Here is a 19,237-nt window from a genome sequence, read left to right as displayed (position 1 = left end):
TTGTGATTAGCGGAATTTCACCTGATGATGAAAGGCCATATTAAGCAAGTTAATAGTGTGCATAAAACTGCAAAGGGGAGATTTAATCTATTAAGAGACCAAAATTTTCACACATTTTGCAACCACAAATTTCCAATTTAAAAGCATTCTTATCAATAAGAACAACTTAAAACATAAGCACTATTGGTTAGAATTTGAAAGATATTTTTTTTTGTTTTTACATTCCATTTTTTTTTTATTTTGACTTTTTATTATAAAACTTTTCAAAAGAAAAGCACCAACAGTTATTAATACCACTTACCCAATACCTAGATGTTAGTTATTAACATTTTAGCTTTTATTTGTTTTACTGAAGTGCTTTTAAGGTAAATTAAAGATATTACACTTTATCCCTAAATACTTTAATAAGAAAAATGCATTTTCCTCCATTACCAGAATACTATCTTCACACCTAACAAAACTTAATGGTATTTCCCTAATATTATCTAACACTGTGACCATAGTCAGGTTTTTCTAGTTACCTACTGTATGTCTTTAAAAATTGGTTTGTTCGAGATAGTATTCAGTCAAGGACCACAGAGTAATTTTTTTTTTAATGAGCGATTTATTTTTTCTTATCCCTTTTTTAATTGAGGTGTAGTTGATATACAATATTATATTAGTAACAGAGGTACAAAACAGTGATTCAAAATTTTTATAGGTTATATTCCATTTAAAGTTATTATAAATACTGGCTATATTCTCTTTGCTGTACAATATATCCCTGTAACTTATTTATTTTTTCATGGTAGTGTAAGCCTCTTGATGAAAGTGAAAGAGGAGAGTGAAAAAGTTGACTTAAAGCTCAACATTCAGAAAACGAAGATCATGGCATCTGGTCCCATCACTTCATGGCAAATAGATAGGGAAACAGTAGAAACAGTGTCAGACTGTATTTTTGGGAGCTCCAAAATCACTGCAGATGGTGATTGCAGCCATGAAATTAAAAGACACTCCTTGGCAGGAAAGTTATGACCAACCTAGATAGTATATTCAAAAGCAGAGACATTACTTTGCCAACAAAGGTCCGTCTATTCAAGGCTATGGTTTTTCTAGTAGTCATGTATGGATGTGAGAGTTGGACTGTGAAGAAAGCTGAGTGCTAAAGAATTGATGCTTTTGAACTGTGGTGTTGGAGAAGACTCTTGAGAGTCCCTTGGACTGCAAGGAGATCCAACCAGTCCATTCTAATGGAGATCAGTCCTGGGTGTTCTTTGGAAGGACTGATGCTGAAGCTGAAACTCCAATACTTTGGCCACCTCATGCGAAGAGCTGACTCATTGGAAAAGACCCTGATGCTGGGAGGGATTTGGGGCAGGAGGAAAAGGGGATGACAGAGAATGAGATGGCTGGATAGCATCACCGACTCGATGGACATGAGTTTGAGTGAACTCTGCAAGTTGGTGATGGACAGGGAGGCCTGGCGTGCTGCAATTCATGGGGTCACAGAGAGTCAGACACAACTGAGCTACTGAACTGAACTGAACTGAAAAGAACAGAAGGGAAAAGAAAATAGGAAAAGGAAACCAAAAAAAAAGTTAACAGTCAAAAATATATACTATTATTATTCTAACCAGAATTTTTCAAAGTACATTTTAGCAGACACTAATTCTATTGCATTTAGTAGCAAAACAAAAGAAAGATGATGTTCTAGTAAGAATAGACACAATTAAGCAATGCTATTTACAGTAATATTTCTCAGAGCCTTTAGTAATGTAAATCTCCATAAGCATCTGTCAGGAATTTTGTCCCATACAATAAAAATCACAGTTTATCAGGAAACAAAGCTTTTTATGATACTATTGCTGAAACAAATCTCTCTCTCAGTATTCAAAACAGGTAAATTAAGTGATAGAGCAGAGAAAATCCTCAAACAGCATTTCTTCAGTAAATTTAATAGTGTTTCATGTGGACATGATAATGTTACGCATGTAATTTCCATCAATTTTATATTGAAAATAGTGCTTTTTGCAAGCTATACAGGCTTTATAGCAGTGTTAGAATTTGAATTATAATAATAAAATATAGAGGTAAAATTTTTTTTAATTTTGCATTGTTATTATCATAATTTTCTGCAATATGTTAAGCATCAACTTGTGACATACAAATTCACAAAGACAAAATAACAAATCTAGTAGCAAGCTGTAAACTTTCAGTTATAAATTTCATGTGGGAATTCCTCAAAAGCCCAGAGCTGGCTATATCTAAATGCCTACTGTTTGAGAGAAAATAAAACTGATTGTTGCTATGGTAGTTATGATGAAAATTGAAAAAGATTGCAAAATAATGTATAAATTTCATTAAGTGTAGTTTTAGGTGTTTTGTTTTTTAAATCATAATTCTACCTTATTTATTTACTAAATCCAAGTGGTATTGACATTGCATTAGTTGCTCAATTTTTAAAAGGGTAACAAATTTGCAGCCCTATCACTTTATACATGGGTTAAGTAGGTGGTATATGGGCTTCCCAGGTGATGCAGTGGTAAAGAATCCACCTGCCGATAGAGGAGACGCTGGAGATGTAGGTTCAATCCCTGGGTCGGGCTCCTGGAGGAGGAAATGGCAACCTGCTCCAGTATTCTTGCCTGGAAATTTCCATGGAGAGAGATTTGCGGGCTACAGTCTGTGCGGTCACAAAGAGTCAGACAAGTGAGTGACTGAGTAGATAGGTATAGGTAGGTGACTAATTGATTGATGATAGGTAGGTAAGTAAGTAGTTGGATAGTATGGTACGTAGGCCAAATAGATGGATAGAGATAGATAGATATATCTATTTGGATCTCATAAGAAGATATGTCATCTGTGATGAAGCTCTCATTTCCCAAACAGATATTTTGAAGCATTTTTCCTTTAAATAAAGTATTGCTTCTTGATTGAAGTAAAATAATAGAAAAATAATAAGTACAAGCCAAACTATTTATACCTGTTTTATAAAATGTATTTCTAAATGCATTGGATGAAAATTCAACAGTGACATGTATTTTAAGAAATTACTCGTGGAGGCATATATAAGCTTTAATACAGGGCAGCTGTTTCCTACAACATATTATTCTGTAAAACACTCCAATAAAATGACTTTGATGGAACTTGAATAAAATAAAAAGCGTACAGATTTATTTTTATTTTTTCTACTTTCAAGTAGTTGAGGGAAGCCTGGAAAAGATTAGAAGAAGGGCCATGAGGCCCTTTTGGGGGTTTGGTTTTGTGAGGCCTTGCAGAACAGTGTCAGGTAAGGTCAATCCTGAGAGATTGTGTAGACATTTTATGCATATGAAAGATCTATAAGCCTATTCAAGACAGAATAAAGTACTCAACATTTAAATGCTCTGAAAAAATAATTATATTATAATTTATAATATTGAGTTAGAAAAACTTATCTGCACATCTAAAAAGTGTAAAATATGTGCATGCATGCTCAGTCATATCCAATTCTTTGCAACCCCTTGGACTGTAGCCTGCCAGGCTCCTCTATCCGTGGAATTTTTCAGGCAAAATACTGGAGTTGTTTCCCATTTCCCTCTCCAGGGGATCATCCCGATCCATGAATTGAGCCCACGTCTCCTGCTTTGGCAAGCAGATTCTGTGCCACCTGAGAATACCATAAAATATATAGGCCAGTTTAAATGAACAACTTACTATTTTAATTTGTAATAGAACTCAACATTAATTTTATTGTAGTAATTGCCCTTTTACCAAAAAATTATATGTTTATGTTAAATATTATTAATATTTTGTTGACATTTAATGAAGTTACATTGCTTTCTGTATGCAAGTAAAAAATTTTTGAGAGATAGGCAGTAACATTTAGCAGAGAATAAAGTTTAAGCCTTAGAATATTTAAAAACTATATTTAAGCCAAAGTTTTGAAAACATTAAATTATTTAGTCTTTGTTAAGTCATAATTAAGTTTAAGGGAAAATAACATAATTTATAAATAGTTTTAATATTCAGGATAAGAATCCTTGCAAATAAGAGTTTATTATGAAAATTTTAAAAGACTTTTTAACTGCTGACATCATGGTATTGTTTGAATTAGTCCCCTGAGACCCAAAGAAAAAGCTTACAAGCAATTTATTAATCTTTCTCTCTTGTGTAACATTATTTGTCTTCCATTGAAACACTAATTTTCTACTACTTGTCTTGTTAAAATTAAGCCCTGGGGGGAACTTCATAGCTAACTAGTAATATTACATTTTGAAATAAAGGAATTATATATTTTACATATTATTCATCTTTTGCTTTCTAGAGAAACTTTTGTTTCTTACAGTATGCAGCCTAAAACAAAGCATTGTAGCTATTAGGTTTATATGAATGGGTTCCATATGCCATTAAGTCAAAATCAGACAAAAACTTAAGCTAAGGCAGTTTGCTATTTGAAATCGTGAGTACTACATGTTAGAAAATCTTGATAAATGGTGTCCTGGGAAGTTGGAGACAATGGTCCAACTAACATATACTTTGCTGGGAAAAAAAAAAAAAAAATATATATGTATATATACACACGCACATATGTAGTATCCTGAGCATTTTACCATGTGTTCCACTGTAGGGATTAATGTCGTAATCAGTAGTGTAGTGGTGTTGCTAGGACAAGACTTAATGGCCTGAACACAATGCTTTCCAGGGAATCTGAATTGTCTGGATTATTTCCACCAGCCTCAGATTTCCAGGTGAATTTAATAAAAAGAATACTTGCTGCATCTGTATAATAATGGGACTAAAATTCCAACAGGGTTTCCATATGTGTGACTACTGTCTTTCACACTCTGGGTAACTGGCTATTAAGACAAGATTTTTCTAATGTGATGGTCACATGGTCAACTGCTTCTTCACTTTCTCACTTGATTTCCTGTGATCAAGCTAAATATTCATTATGGCTGTGGTTAGGTAGACAAAATAACACCAAAATACTGGTTTTGCCTTAACAGTTTAAACTGGCTCATCTCTGACAATCTAGTTTATGGAAACTTTCAATAAAACCTAGAAACCCTGCATACATAAATCATTTCTTGAGTGAATTTTAACAAATGTAGTGATTATCAAAATCAAATGTCAATATCAAAATCAAATTTGGTAAAAATATAATGCAAAATAACACATAGTCTATTGTTAAAATGAATTCACAGTAAATACTTTCAAGTAAAGAGTTATAATGTTGAATATCTAATATGACTGTATTAAACACAGTGCTTCTTTTTCTCTTTTTACAGCCGATCGGTGCTTTGAACCCAAAGAGAGCTGTGTTTTATGCAGAGCGCTACGAGACCTGGGAAGATGATCAGAGTCCTCCCTACCATTACAACACACATTATTCTACGGCAACATCCACCTTATCCTGGCTTGTTCGAATCGTGAGTGCCTTCATTAAGTTACAGTTTGCCTTTAATATCTCAGTATTTAATATAAGGAATTAAATAAAAATCAAATATACTTATTAGTTTTAAGCAGAGATTAGAGACCACTGAATTAGAAATGAAAGATGCCAAACTCTAGCAAAACCTGATTCCTTTTTGTTAATGAGTTGCCTTATTTGCAAAATTGGGTTAGAAAGATAGATTGAGTTTTTTAAACCTAAACCATTTACAAAAGGAACCAGACTCCTAGATTGTGTCCTTAATATCCAGCATTTCCTTTCTCACTGTCACCGGCTGGCGTTCTTCCCAGCCCTCCCAGTCTTGCTTCATGAGACTGTGTATTTTAAAAACAGTTAATGTTTTTGAAGACTTTCTGTTACTTTGTCTTTCTCCTAAGACATAAATAAATTCAAATCTCTCCAATCTTTTAAATGCATACTTACACATGACTCAGTAGGCTAAGAATCTGCCTGCAATGCAGGAGACACGGGAGACGGGAGTTCGATTCCTGGGTCAAGAAGATCCCCTGGAGGAGGAAATGGCAACCCACCCCAGGATTCTTGCCTGGAGAATCCCATGGACAGAGGAGCCTGGCGGGCTACAGTCCACGGGGTCATAAAAGAGTTGGACACAACTGAGCGACTAAGCACGCAGTTTACACGTACACATACTTTCATACAAATGCACATACGTACATGCCTCCTGCCAGCCCCCACCCACTCTTTAGTGACTTCCCATGTCTCCCCCTGCATAGTCAAAGGTACTATCCGGTTCTGCACTGTGCTGGTCTATCACCACATTCAGTCTTTATCCTGCTTGATGCAGGTTCCACTCCCACCACTTTACTGAGCTGTCTCTGTGAAGGGCACCATGGCAGAGCTCCATGGTGTATCTGAAGCATGTGGCACCATTGCTCACCTCCTCCCACTTGAAGTTTCTCCATCTCATGGCTCCTCTGACAATATCCTCTGTTGATTTCCCTCCTGTCATTCTAACTGTCCTGTCCTATCTCATGCTCAGTTTTCTTTTTCTCAATAATTCTGTTCCCCAGGATTTTCCTATGTGTTATCTGGACTGTATCATTCAGTTCTAAACTAATGACTGCCAGCTTCTCTCTTATTGCAGACATTTCTCTTGGGCTCCTAACCTGAATTTCTAAGATATGAATATATTTGCTTATTTCTGTGTCTTTCTATATTTTTGTACCTGAACACCTCACAGTACTATAAAGAGCATTTCCAAAAATAAACTTCTCATCTCCCTCATAAATGTGCAGGGGTGTTTCCTACTGATTACTTATCTAAATAATCTGCATTTATCGCACCCAGTTACCTAACCTGGATATTTTCTCCATTTTATCAGCCCCTTACATATAGTCTGACATCACATGTGATAGGTTCCACCATCTACAGTCTATCTCCATTCTCTATTAACTCTGGCACTTCCTTAGTTCAGGTTCCTCTTCTTTCTCATCTATATTATTGCAAAAAATCTTAACAAAATTTCTTTGCCTTGGTTTCGCCCTCTTCAATCTAGTTTAGTTGAGAGCAATTACTCGAGTCAGATGGCCAGATATTTTTAAAACTATAAATGACTGTGGAGTAAATCTCTCAGTCAATACAATCAATATATATAATGCTATCTCCTCTTACCAAAATATACTTCAGACTACTCTGTTGCATGAGGCTGATTTGCCTCAGAAACACATTGACAAAGTAGGGAATGCATCTCCAACTGACAAGGGTTTTTTTCCCCACTGCCTAAAAAAACAGTTTGGTTTGGAGAGTTTCCTCAAGCAAATTGAACTCATAACAAACATGTAGTATGTGTATGTTTTAGGTAACTTGTAAATTAATGGTAGGTAATGTACTATAAATAATTACTGTTATGAAAAAAGCTTGTCAGAATTATGATTCAGTTTAATTGGATGCCTGTTTTATATTTTTCATAATCCTAAACCAACGTAAGAAATTAAAGTTTAGCTTAGTCTGTAAGGAAACAAACTCAAATCTTATTTTAAAAAACAAAGTCTGTAATTATAAACTAAAGGAAAAGACATAAAACTTTTTTAGACCAAAGTTGTTTGTCTAATTTGTTCAAAAATTCACCTTAACTAAGTAAATTTGGATCCTTTTATAAAAATGTTTCTGAGCTAGCCATTTAAGAATTTTTTTAACTATAGGACTTTTAGAGAAGTTCTATTTTTAAAAAACTTTCTGTTAATTTGGGGGGAATATTAGATTTATACGTGTCTGTTTACCACTGTAAACCAATCAGAACAAAACACCTTTAGTTTATGGGTTGTAATAACTTATTAATTCTCTCCAGGTGTAAGAAAATAACTAGATGCTCATATAAAGAGGTAAAGGCTTTTCTGATTACAGTCACACATATATAGAGAACTTTATAGCAGCAGTTTCAGCCACAGGTCAAAACTAAACACAGAAACCCAAAAATTCACCAGTCAAGATCTCAAACAGCTGGTGTCCTTTACAATAAATGTAAAATATTTTATCTGAGCTCAAAAATAGACCAACAAGAAAACAAAAAGCAAGAAACAGTTATTGCTGTAATGAGCCATCACCCTGGGGGGGCGTAAGACACCTTTTTAGGGCATCTTGGGATTAAAAACAAGTCAGGAACCATTTCTGAAAAAACCATTATCAAGTCGGTTGGTTTGAGAATTATATGACAGTATATTATACATATTATGTATTATAGTATTTTGAGATATATAAAATGATATTCAGTGGCTTTTGTATAATCAAATAAGTCTAAAATTGGTTTTCTAAGAATTTAAATATGAATTTATAAAAATACTTATTATCAATAGCTTGACTTAACACTTCTATCCCTGATAAACTAAACATTTTATCAAATAATAAATTATAATTCACCCCTAAATTTATTTCTTATTCTAGAGAAATGGAGTACAAATTTGACTCTCTGCAGGGGTACAGCAGAAATGCTATCCTTGTTTATCCTACACACTCCCTTTTAGAATTGTCTATAGCTGTGCTGAACAGCAGAAATGTAATGCAAGCCACTTATGTATATAATTTAAATTTTCTAGTAGCCACATTAAAGAGTAAAAAGAAACAAGAAGAAGAGTAAGAGTAAAAAGGTGAGATTAGTTTAATAAATATATTTGTTAGCCCAGTTGATCCAAAATGTTGTAATTTCAACATGTAACCAATATAAAAATTGTAAATAAGATATTTCACTTTTTTTTTTTTGGTATTCTTTGAAATCCAGATGTATTTTCTATTTATAGCACAGTCAGCTTGAACTCACCATATTTTAAGTACTCAGTAGTCACATGTGACCTCTGGCTACTGCATTGAAAGAAGAAATCTATAGGGTTGCTTTTATGGAACTCATTTAGCCAATGCATCTCAAGTTGTACTGTTATAAATAGAAGTATCACAGTCTAATAGCTTACTAAGTGTTTAACCTAATGGCCCAGGGAATTGTGATTTCCTCACTCCCATCTCAAGGAGTTTATGAAGTAGAAAATACATTAAAATTTGTGTCAATGAAAATTTGTTCATAAAAATAAAATATAGATTAAAATAAATATCTTTTCTTTATCTTTCAAGCCTTCTAGACCCAAAGTCATTAAACTCATTATTAGTTTCAGTCAATATATTTAGTATGACATTGATAATAATTGCTTTAAAATGCAAATTAGCTACATACCTCATTACTTGAAATTTAAAAGTATTATTTTAGACACACCACGAGTAAAGTCACTTGTCTAAATAGCAAGTTTCTGAAAAAGCTGTTTCTCTGCTACCTGCTGTTGGGCAAATGATGAATAAACTATTACAGAATTTTAGAGTTTGTTCAGCATTAAATAGTATAAAAGGACACATTTTACTTGGAATACTTTTGCTTTAAATCTTACCCTGAATATAAAATATATTCAATGAAGTAATTAAATTGGACTCTTATATCCTTTAGTAACCTACTCAAGTTCCAAATTCAGTATATTCAACCTACCTGTTCAAAACTCCATTATCAAACATTTAATCATGATTTTTAGGAGGTTAAATAGGTTGTACAACAAGTTAATTGATAAATTGTTTAGAATTGGGGACTTACTTCATAAATTATGAGTTGTCTTGAAATCCTACCCAAAAGCCTATTTAAACTGTAATGTATCTTCAGCAGTATATATTTGTAGTGGGGGAAAAAAATAGTAAAAGCACTTAATGCAAACATTGTAATTAAGACCAAAATGTAATGCTACTGAATAGAATATTGCCATCCTGTTTCTCTTGATTGCTGATACTTAACGGACAATGTATGTTTACTTTGAGAAAGATGAGGATTCTTAAACAAGAGCCTGGTGTATGGGAAACACAAAGGTTTCTGAAGATTCTAAAAGATACTTCTGACTTCTTTTGAAAACACTGGGAGAAAATAAACTTCTGAAGTTAGACACAGCACAGTGTAAACAATGATTCCTCCATTTCAGACAATGTGATCTTTCTCAGATGTAAAACGGGGATAATTACACCCACTTAAAGGATAATAGGGACGATTGAGTTAGTTAACTGAGATAATACAGTGCCATGCACAAAAAGTGCTCATAACTTTAGTTCCCTTCCCTTTGGTCTTTATTATGCTTTATATAACTTCAAGGTATATATATCTTTTCTTTGATAAAATTATGTCCCGGCACTATTACCAAGGAATGAGGTTTGTTTCAAATGAAACTAAGAGAAAGAAGAGGGGAGAGGGGTATAAAAAAGACTCTTCTGGATGACTGAGCGGAAGTCATGTAAGACAGAAAAATAAAGGAGTTGTCTAAAGAGCAGAGGGGAAGAGTGACAGAGTTGGATGGCCCAGGAAGGGTGAGTTGTCTGCGATCAGACCATGGGAGGGCTTCTCTGGTGGCTCCAATGGTAAAGAATCTGCCTGCAATGCAGGAGATATGGGTTCAGTCCCTGGTCGGGAAGATCCCGTAGAGAAGGGGATGGCAACCCCCTCCAGTATCCTTGCTTAGAGAATTCCAAGGCCAGAGGAGCCTGGCGGGCTATAGTCCATTGGGTCGCAGAGTCACACACAACTGAGCGAGTAACTCTTTCACCTTCTTTGCACATCATTGGAAGGCAGGACAGGTTGTTAGTGTCCTTGCAGGCACTGAAGGTTATGACATAATTCAGTAGGCCTTGTACTTCCCATGTAGGACAGGCTAGTTTGACTTTCTGTCCCCGAGGAAGAGTTGGAAGGTTAGGGTAGATGTAATCAGGAGAAAGAAGTCTGCCATCAGCCATTTATACTGCAGGACAGAACCTAAAGTTTTTAAAGCTCAACAAGTCCAAGTAATTTAATTTCTGAAATTTCTGTTTAACATTTATTTATTTGTCCACCTTATCGCCAAAGCAAAAATTTTCTAGAAGAATGATAAAATATCTAATATGGTGATATACACATAGAAAGAAAGGAACATGAGTTCAATCCCGGGGTCAGGAAGATCCCCTGGAGGAGGAAGTGGCAACCCACTCCAGTATTCTTGCCTCAAGAATCCCATGGACAGAGGAGACTGGCGGGCTACAGGCTATGGGGGTCACAAAAAGTCAAACATGACTGAGTGACTGAGCACACACATTGAAAATGGTTTGATCAACATGTGTCAGGTGAATAAATATTAAAGTTTCTTAAACTTAATATAGAGCTTGATCCTCTATGTTAGTCAAGCATGAATCAAATGAAACAGAAAGTCCTTGGACTGTGCCTTGAAGGTAACATGGAAACACATGGGAAAAGGTAATCTCTGCAGTGAGCAGGGCTTGAAAGATCATTACCCACTTATAAACAAATAGGTTATCCCTTTCTGTTAGTACTCTACCACTGTAGCAGCTGGAGGCCTTTGGAAATAATGAGAATATATATCAGTAAAGTAGTATGTGACCCTCAAACAGTTGTTAACCAGATCTTTTTAAAGGCTATGTGGAACAGCAAAAAATGTGGAATTCTTCAATATTCTGTGTTTTGGGTACAACCAGAGTCATCAACTTCATGACCAGAAGTAATAATTCTTCAATTTCAGATTTATTTTCACTGTGCCCATCTGCACTTATTCTTGGCATGACTTCACTAAGGTTCAGAACTAAGGAAGGGTTTGATAATTCAGGCTAGGGTAGAGATCAGCTTTTAGTGGTTGATGATAAGAAGTAAGACTCTTCATGTATAAATGGGTCTTCACTCATATCTATAATAGGTTAAAAATCATGAAGACAACTTGGATCCCTCTAAATTATTCTCTACCTATTACCTACAAAGAAAACATAAATGCCCTTACATCAGCATCCTAGAATAAAGAAGAAGTGGATTCTGAAGATGCAACTTTTTGGTCAAACTAGTAGTTAAAAACTGACCAAAAAAACTGTATCTTACTCTTATCCAACCATACTCCTTCTCCCAGCAGTACCTTGTATGTTTATGTATGTTCAAAAACATTAATTAAGCACTAACTGTGACCCAAGCACCATGCTTGGCTCTAAGGATAGAGGGATGAATACGACCTAAGGAACTGTCAGTCTGGCTGGAGCCCAACATGGGTACTTGACACCAGGCATGAAGCTGGTCGTCATCATCACCACTCTGTGTCATCTCTGATGCTACAGCTTTTCTCAATATTATTTAATCTGAATTACCTGCCAGGTATTGTTATTCCCAGTTAACACAGATGAAGGAACTGACATGTGGTTACTTCATATTGCTACCTACTTGAGGTTAAGTAACTTGCTTAAGAGAGGTGAATGGTTCCACCAAGATTCAAACTTAGATCTGTCATATTTCATTCAGTTTACTGTTGCTATTTCTAGAGTTTTTCTATCCCCACTTTAATTTAGTGATAAGATATGCTGCATTGACTACCTTATATTTAATAGGGAGTCTAAAATTTACAAAGTAAATTAATTAGTGAAAGACATCCCTAAATTATTTTTCCATACTTATTTTTGGTGGCATCTATCTGTCTGTCAAATCACTTAAAATCTTAAAACAACAATTTAGACCTACTGGATGCATATTTGATTTTGAGGTAAATTAGTAATACCCTCTTTACCTATATAGTGTTATATCATTCTTCATCTTATCTCTTTCACCATACTTTTCTGTTATTCAGTATTAGACATGAAAATTGGTGGCATGTTACAAAGTTATAAAATTGATGACATCCAGCCATACTAAATTTCAGGAAGATACTGAGGAATATAAATATTTATAGCTGTTGCCGGACAACTGGACTTTACGACGAGTGGCAAAAAGAGGAGTTTAAAGAGACAGAGTATGTTTTACAGATATAAAAGAATGAACAGAGATCATATATTAAGAAAAATAAAACCTACATATGTAGAAAAGATTTCTTAACGTTATTGAACCTAGGAGTGACATGTCATTTGTCCTAGATTTAAGAGAGGGACTGAACCATAGGAAAGTAAATAAATACTCATCTTTGTTATGATGAGTAACATAACAAAAAAGCAGTAAATTTAAATGCATTAGGACCTTGTGATAACGTTATTCCTAGGTTTCCTGCTAAGGGAATATGTACTTAATGATGGACACCATGTTGCAGTAAGGTAATAGTCACAGAATACTAGAAGGACTAGAGTTGATCTAGTCCTATCTGATTTGTTTTAGTGTCATTTCATTCATTCCTTCAACAGATTGTTTTAATACATTGAGCAGCTTGGGTGTACCAGGAGTTCATCTAAGTGTTGGAGATAAAACAGTGAATCTGGTAGTTGTTGCTCAGTCATGTTCGACTCTTTGCGACCCCGTGGATTGCTGCATGTCAGGCTTCCTTCACCATCTCCCAGAGTTTGCTCAAACTCGTGTCCATTGAGTTGGTGATGCCATCCAACCATCTCATCCTATGTTGTCGCCTTCTTCTCTTGCCTTCAATCTTTCCCAGCATCAGGGTCTTTTCCAGTAAATCAGATCTTTGCATCAAGTGGCCAAAGTATTGGAGCTTCTGCTTCAGCATCAGTCCTTCCAATGAATATTCAGGAATAATTTTCTTTAGGATTGACTGGTTGGATCTTCTTGCAGTCCAAGGGACTCTCAAGAGTCTTCTCCAACACCACAGTTCAAAAGTATCAATTCTTCAGTGTTCAGCCTCCTTTATGGTCCAACTCTCACATCCATACATGACTACTGGAAAAGCCATAGCTTTGGCTATGTGAACCTTTGTTGGCAAAGTAATGCCTCTGCTTTTTAATACACTGTCTAGGTTTGTCATAGCTTTTCTTCCAGGGAGCATTGGAACCTATTCATATAGTGGGGAAGATGGACAAGAAAAAGAAAAACAAATATATATTAATGCATGTATATGAGATCTAATAAATGGTACTGGTGTACCTATTTGCAGGGCGGGAACAGAGATGCAGACATAGAGAACAGAAAGGTGGACTTGAGGGTAAGGGGGGATGAATTGAGAGATGGGGATTGACATATGTCCTGTGTAAAACAGCTAGTGGGAATCTGCTGTATAGCACAGGGAGCTCAATTCAGTGCTCTGTGATACCTAGATGGGTGGGATGGAGGGGTGGGATGGGATGGAGTGATGGGGTGGAAAGGAGGGGATATATGTATACATATAGCTGATTCACTTTGTTGTACAGCTGAAATTAACACAACATTATAAAGCAACTATACCCCAGTAAAAAATGTTTAAAAATCAATTTCAAAAAACAGTCACAAATTCTTCAGGGATGTTAGAGGAAATATATGTTGCCATTTGAACATAGGAGAGCTTGGCAAATCAAGGGAGGTCTTTCAGAAGGAAACAACATCTTGGGCTGAGACTTAAAGGATAAGAAGAGCTTAACCAAGTCAGGATGATGAGGTAGAGGGTTAAGTTTGTAGCAGGAAGAGGGAATATCCCATACAGAGGACAAGAAATGACACCAGCATGGCAAGACCTAGGATGTGAATAAGGGAATGGCAAGAGATAAAGAGTTAAGCAGGTTCCATATCACTCAGGCTCTCTTAAGACAAATCAAATAGTTTCTGCTTTTTCCTAAGAGCTCTGAAAACCTATGGCAGGATTTCAATCAAGGAGATTTGCATTTTAGAAACATCAGGTCATAATATAGTAAGCTTAGGAGACTTTCAGGTAGTCTAAGATGGACATCCGCTACGCAATTTTCACACCATAGTATTGGAGAGATTTTCCTTTTGCAGTGTTACTATGTGTGGCCTTAGTTATGAGAAAGTAGATCTGAGTTACATGTTGACAGCAATGCAAAGTCATTCGTCATAAAATCACAGAGCACTAGAACTCCACCATTTTATAAGTCAGAAGACTGAAGGCCAAGAAGCAACATAAGCTGCCAAGGTTGCAGAGTGACAGGTGATTCAGCGACCCAGAGTGACTCAGACCAGCCCCTCCTGACAGGATCCTGCCTCAAAAGACAGGATCAAAAGGGTCTCAAAAGGGTTTCAAAATGGTTTCCACCTCAAAAGGGTTTCCAAAAAAGTCATGTTTTACAAAGAAAGAGAACAGTTGTGTTCGGAAGGGTCAAATTATTGACTTTCTTTTTTTTTTTCTTCTAGGAACCCTTCACAACCTTCTTCCTGAATGCAAATGATGGAAAATTTGACCATCCTAATCGAACATTCTCGTCCGTCGCGAGGTCTTGGAGAACTAGTCAGAGAGATACTTCTGATGTAAAGGTAAGCTCTTTTATTTGTTGATATTAATTTCAAACTGTGTTGAAATTTTTATTTGTTTAAGTGGGTGTATAAGATACTTTATTCTGCAGCTTTGTTCCATTATATTTTAAAATTATGTGGTACACCTAAGAGGAACTTGAAAATAATTTTGAGTGTCACAGAAAATGACTCAAGATTCTTTTATATGATTCAGTTAAGATGTTTTTGTTATTTTAAAAAATTCCCATCTAATTTAGATCGAATAATCGGTAGATGGAAAGAAAAGCCTATAAATTGCCTTTCCTGCTGTTAACTCAATATTTGGCCCATTCCAGAAAACACAGCAGGAATTGGATTTGACCTTAATGTGTCATATTGTTATAGCTTGCCCAGCTTTGGGTTTACGTAGCCTGGGGCAATTAATAAAGCATTAATGACAAGACCCATTTAAAATGTAGGCTTTTCTGTACAGCCTTAGCTTTTACTTGACTGTGCCTGGGGATACTACGCAACAATACACATTAGATTAAACCAACACACACATAATATCCTGGGCCAGCCGGAGAGCAGAGTCATTTTACTGTTTCTACTGGCTTACCTATTGGTACATGTAAAGATGTATTACTCCTTTGTATGGACTTTCATTTTTAAAAAAATAGTCTTATTCAAAACATTAAAATACATTTGTTCTTCAATTTTTTCCTCATGTTTTTCTGATAAGGTTATATGATCCGGTTATTACATAGGTATACGTTTCTTATTTTAATCCCTTTTTCTTCAGACTTTTCTCATCACTGCCACTCATGCTGCTGAATATACAAATGTTATAGTATCATTCCATTTAGTGTTTTAATCCAACAAAAGGTGGTGAATTAAAGTAAAAATTGTCATTTACATGTTTATGCTTATCTATTGCAAACATTTTTAAAAGGCAGTTACAGTGTTACTGAACTATAAGAAATTGAATGAGTACAACTTTTATTTAGTTTCTTTCAAAGCAGAAAACAAAAGGAATGGATCCAAGTAAACTGCAGCATCTTTATGTGTCTTATTTGTTGCTGTCAGAGTTTGCATAAATGAATATTAGTTTATATGTACAATGTATTCACATTTGGAAATAAGATAATTTAACATGCATTCTTACTATATGAAACTCTGAAGGCCCATATTTTCCTCCTATCAAACTTATGATTTCACTAAGGAATTCAACTCTGAAAGATCCATAAACCATCATTTAAACTGATTTACAAAGAATGATATCAAGAAGAGAATCCATTTCTTATTTAATAATGCTTTGAGAATTATCATAAAATGGGGAGTCAGTAGGCTTTTAGAATTAACACAGTAACTTTAAAAAGCATTCAATAGCTATTTTAAATGTGAATTAAATATTCTTATCTATATTTTAAGGCTTTCTATCTACATAAGATTATTAATTATCTTAATTCAGACCTGTGTCCATATTATATCAAACTTTCAAGTGAAAATGCTTGTTTTCGTGACACCATTTTCTTGACTCTTGACATCATCAGGAAACAGAAACTTGGTTTTTCAACTTCATTCAAACATTCACCCTCACAAGCCCACACATGAGTCAGTCATCCTAATTTATGTATGTAGGTAGAGTTTTAGGCTTTACCTTCTATCCTAAGAATTTTATTGATTCTTCTGATCACCAGATATCTCGCCTAGTTACATGTCAGTCCCAGGACCAGTGTTTTTATATTTCTAAAGAAAAATGCCTCTGCAGTATCTCCTAATGTAGATTTAAGGTCTTGTATAAAAGAGAACTAGGACAAAGGGAATGGTTTTATTCTCTCTTTGTTAGCGTCGGTCTTGTCCTGCGGTAATGAGTGCAAGCTGGGCAGAGAAGGATCCACGGTGAAATGACCTCTCTGAAGAGAGGTCTTACGAGTTAAGTCAGACCAGTTCATTTTTACCTTTTTTTTAAAAAATTTCTCTGCTCTAGCATAGTTTTGGTAACAGTGACATTCAACTTACTGAAGTTCTTATACTAATTTTTCCTTAATGCCTTCAAAAGTTGTTATATTACTTTTTGAATAGCTATGCAGATGTCAGAAAAGGGAGCTGTGACAAAATGTCATTAAGGTGACATAGTGTAAATTAATGCAGCTAATGGAGGTGCTCACCACTGACTCATTGACCCATTATGAGCTCCTGTGGAATTAACGAATGCCAGGGCATCAGTCTTGGGGAAAAGGAAGAAAAGAGATGGCGGTTTTAAAACCTTGCAGTGAATTATATTAGAAAAGTGAAAACGTCTGGGTTGGATTTGATTTCACTAGGAAGCCATAAAATGGTATGCTCTCTCAGCAAAATATATTAAACTGGAATGTCAGATTTGATGCAATAGGTATACAATTATGATAGTGTTAATAGTGGTCTTCTATCATTCTAAGACATACTTTCAAGTCCAATTTCTCAGCAGCTTGAACTTGTCATAAGCTTGTAAATTAGAAATTCTTTTTGAGGATATTTTCTTATTATTGAGGGACACATATAATACTATTAACTGTACCATGGGGTTTTAGTATAGCTGTTAAAACATACTAGAAATCACATTTACAGACACAAAATGCCTGTTTTAATATTCATCTTGCCATTTCTTTAATAATATTTGGTGTCTTTCTGCACTATTTTTCATTTAGGAAATTTTAAACTACTTGGCCTCTTTCCTTAAAGAGAAGCTGGTTAACGGAAATCTGTCAATGGGAAGAGAGTAAATAGAAGAGCTGTTGTTTTAAGTAGGCAAGCTGGTGCCTTACGTGACTGTAGGAGTGCACTTACCAGTTGTAATAGGGGAGTTCATTCTTCTCGAGTAATTCTCAATAGTTTTCAAACAGGCTCTTTTCTTGGTTATTTGATACAGTCCTCAAAACAGTAGCATAAGATAGAGATCATTATCCCTATTCCATAAAGTAGGTTCACAGATATTAAGTGACTCGCCTAAGTTCACACCACAGGTAAAGAGGGAGCCAGAACCAGCACTGAGGGCCATTCGGTTATTTCCACTGCTTTATCCGTTGGATGGTCTGCTGCTTTGGTTTTTCTGCATGATCTCACAGTCATATCCAGCCATACCAGCTGGTGCTAAGTCTCTTCAGTCGTGTCCGACTCTGTGACCCTATGGACTGTAGTTCGCCAGGCTCCTCTGTCCATGGGATTCTCCAGGCGAGGATACTAGAATGGGTTGTCATGCCCTCCTCCAGGGGATCTTCCTGACCCAGAGATCAAACCAGCGTCTCTGATGTCTCCTGCATTGGCAGGTGGGTTCTTTACCACTAGCGCCACCTAGGAAGCCCAGCCACATTGACTAGTTTGGAGTAATTGACTGATCAAGTCATACTCTAATCATTAATTGCTGTGTACAAACCACCCCTCAAAACTAGTGGCTTAAAAAATTTTTTTTTTAATGCAACCATTTATTTTCTCAGAGTTCTGCAATCAGAATAAGGTTCCTCAAGGTACAGCTTGTCCTTGATCCATGTGGGGTCCAATTGGTTGGCTCCTCTGGGTCTGAAAAGTTCAAGATGACTTCCTTCACATGCCTGGTGCCTTAGCAAGTATGGCTGGAACTGATGGGGACTGTCTGGTCCTCCCTCTCTTTGTATAGTCTGTCTGGGAAGACCATCACAATTTTTTTTCATGGTGTCTCCCTACCAAGAAAATAAAAAACAGAAGCTGCAAATCCACTTATTGCCTAGGCTTGGAAGTCACGTACTGTTACTAACCTCCATAGCATTGTTTTTGGTCAAGGCAAGTCACAGGGCCAGCCCAAGTCAAGGGACAGGATAAATGGACTCCACATCCCCATGAAATGAGCTGCAAAGTCACATCTCAGAAGTACATGGAGGTTGATGGGATTGTTGTGGTCAACTTTGAAAAAAATGTTCTTAAGTCCTCTTTCCAGTCACAATTCACATTCCTCCTACAAACAAAATATACTCAGCTTATCCCCCACAGTCTCATCCCATTATTGGGTCAGGCTCAAAATCTAGTAGCTGATGATGTCTATCAGGTCCAGATACAGATGAGGTGCAGAAATTCCTAATTTGGGGATCTGGAAGATAAAAAGACAAGTTATCTGTCCCATGTACTTTCAGCCCCCAGAGGTGAGACAGGAACAGGTAAACCTCAACAGACACTCTGTT

At 35.8% G+C, this 19,237-nt stretch overlaps 1 protein-coding gene across 5 annotated transcripts in view; it reads left to right on the top strand.

Annotated features, from left to right (window-relative positions):
• Positions 1 to 19,237, top strand: part of NBEA (neurobeachin) — a 661,454-nt gene that overhangs the window by 571,510 nt on the left and 70,707 nt on the right. For all 5 annotated transcript variants that reach the window (XM_055542371.1, XM_055542373.1, XM_055542372.1 and 2 more), the window contains exons 45-46: positions 5,250 to 5,390; positions 14,967 to 15,086. In XM_055542371.1, the coding sequence (XP_055398346.1) occupies positions 5,250 to 5,390; positions 14,967 to 15,086 (261 nt within the window). The remainder of the gene's footprint in view (positions 1 to 5,249; positions 5,391 to 14,966; positions 15,087 to 19,237) is intronic.

Source organism: Bubalus kerabau, chromosome 12 (genome assembly GCF_029407905.1).
Source record: "Bubalus kerabau isolate K-KA32 ecotype Philippines breed swamp buffalo chromosome 12, PCC_UOA_SB_1v2, whole genome shotgun sequence".
Lineage (NCBI taxonomy): Eukaryota > Metazoa > Chordata > Mammalia > Artiodactyla > Bovidae > Bubalus > Bubalus kerabau.
This window is presented reverse-complemented; position numbering and strand designations above follow the sequence as displayed.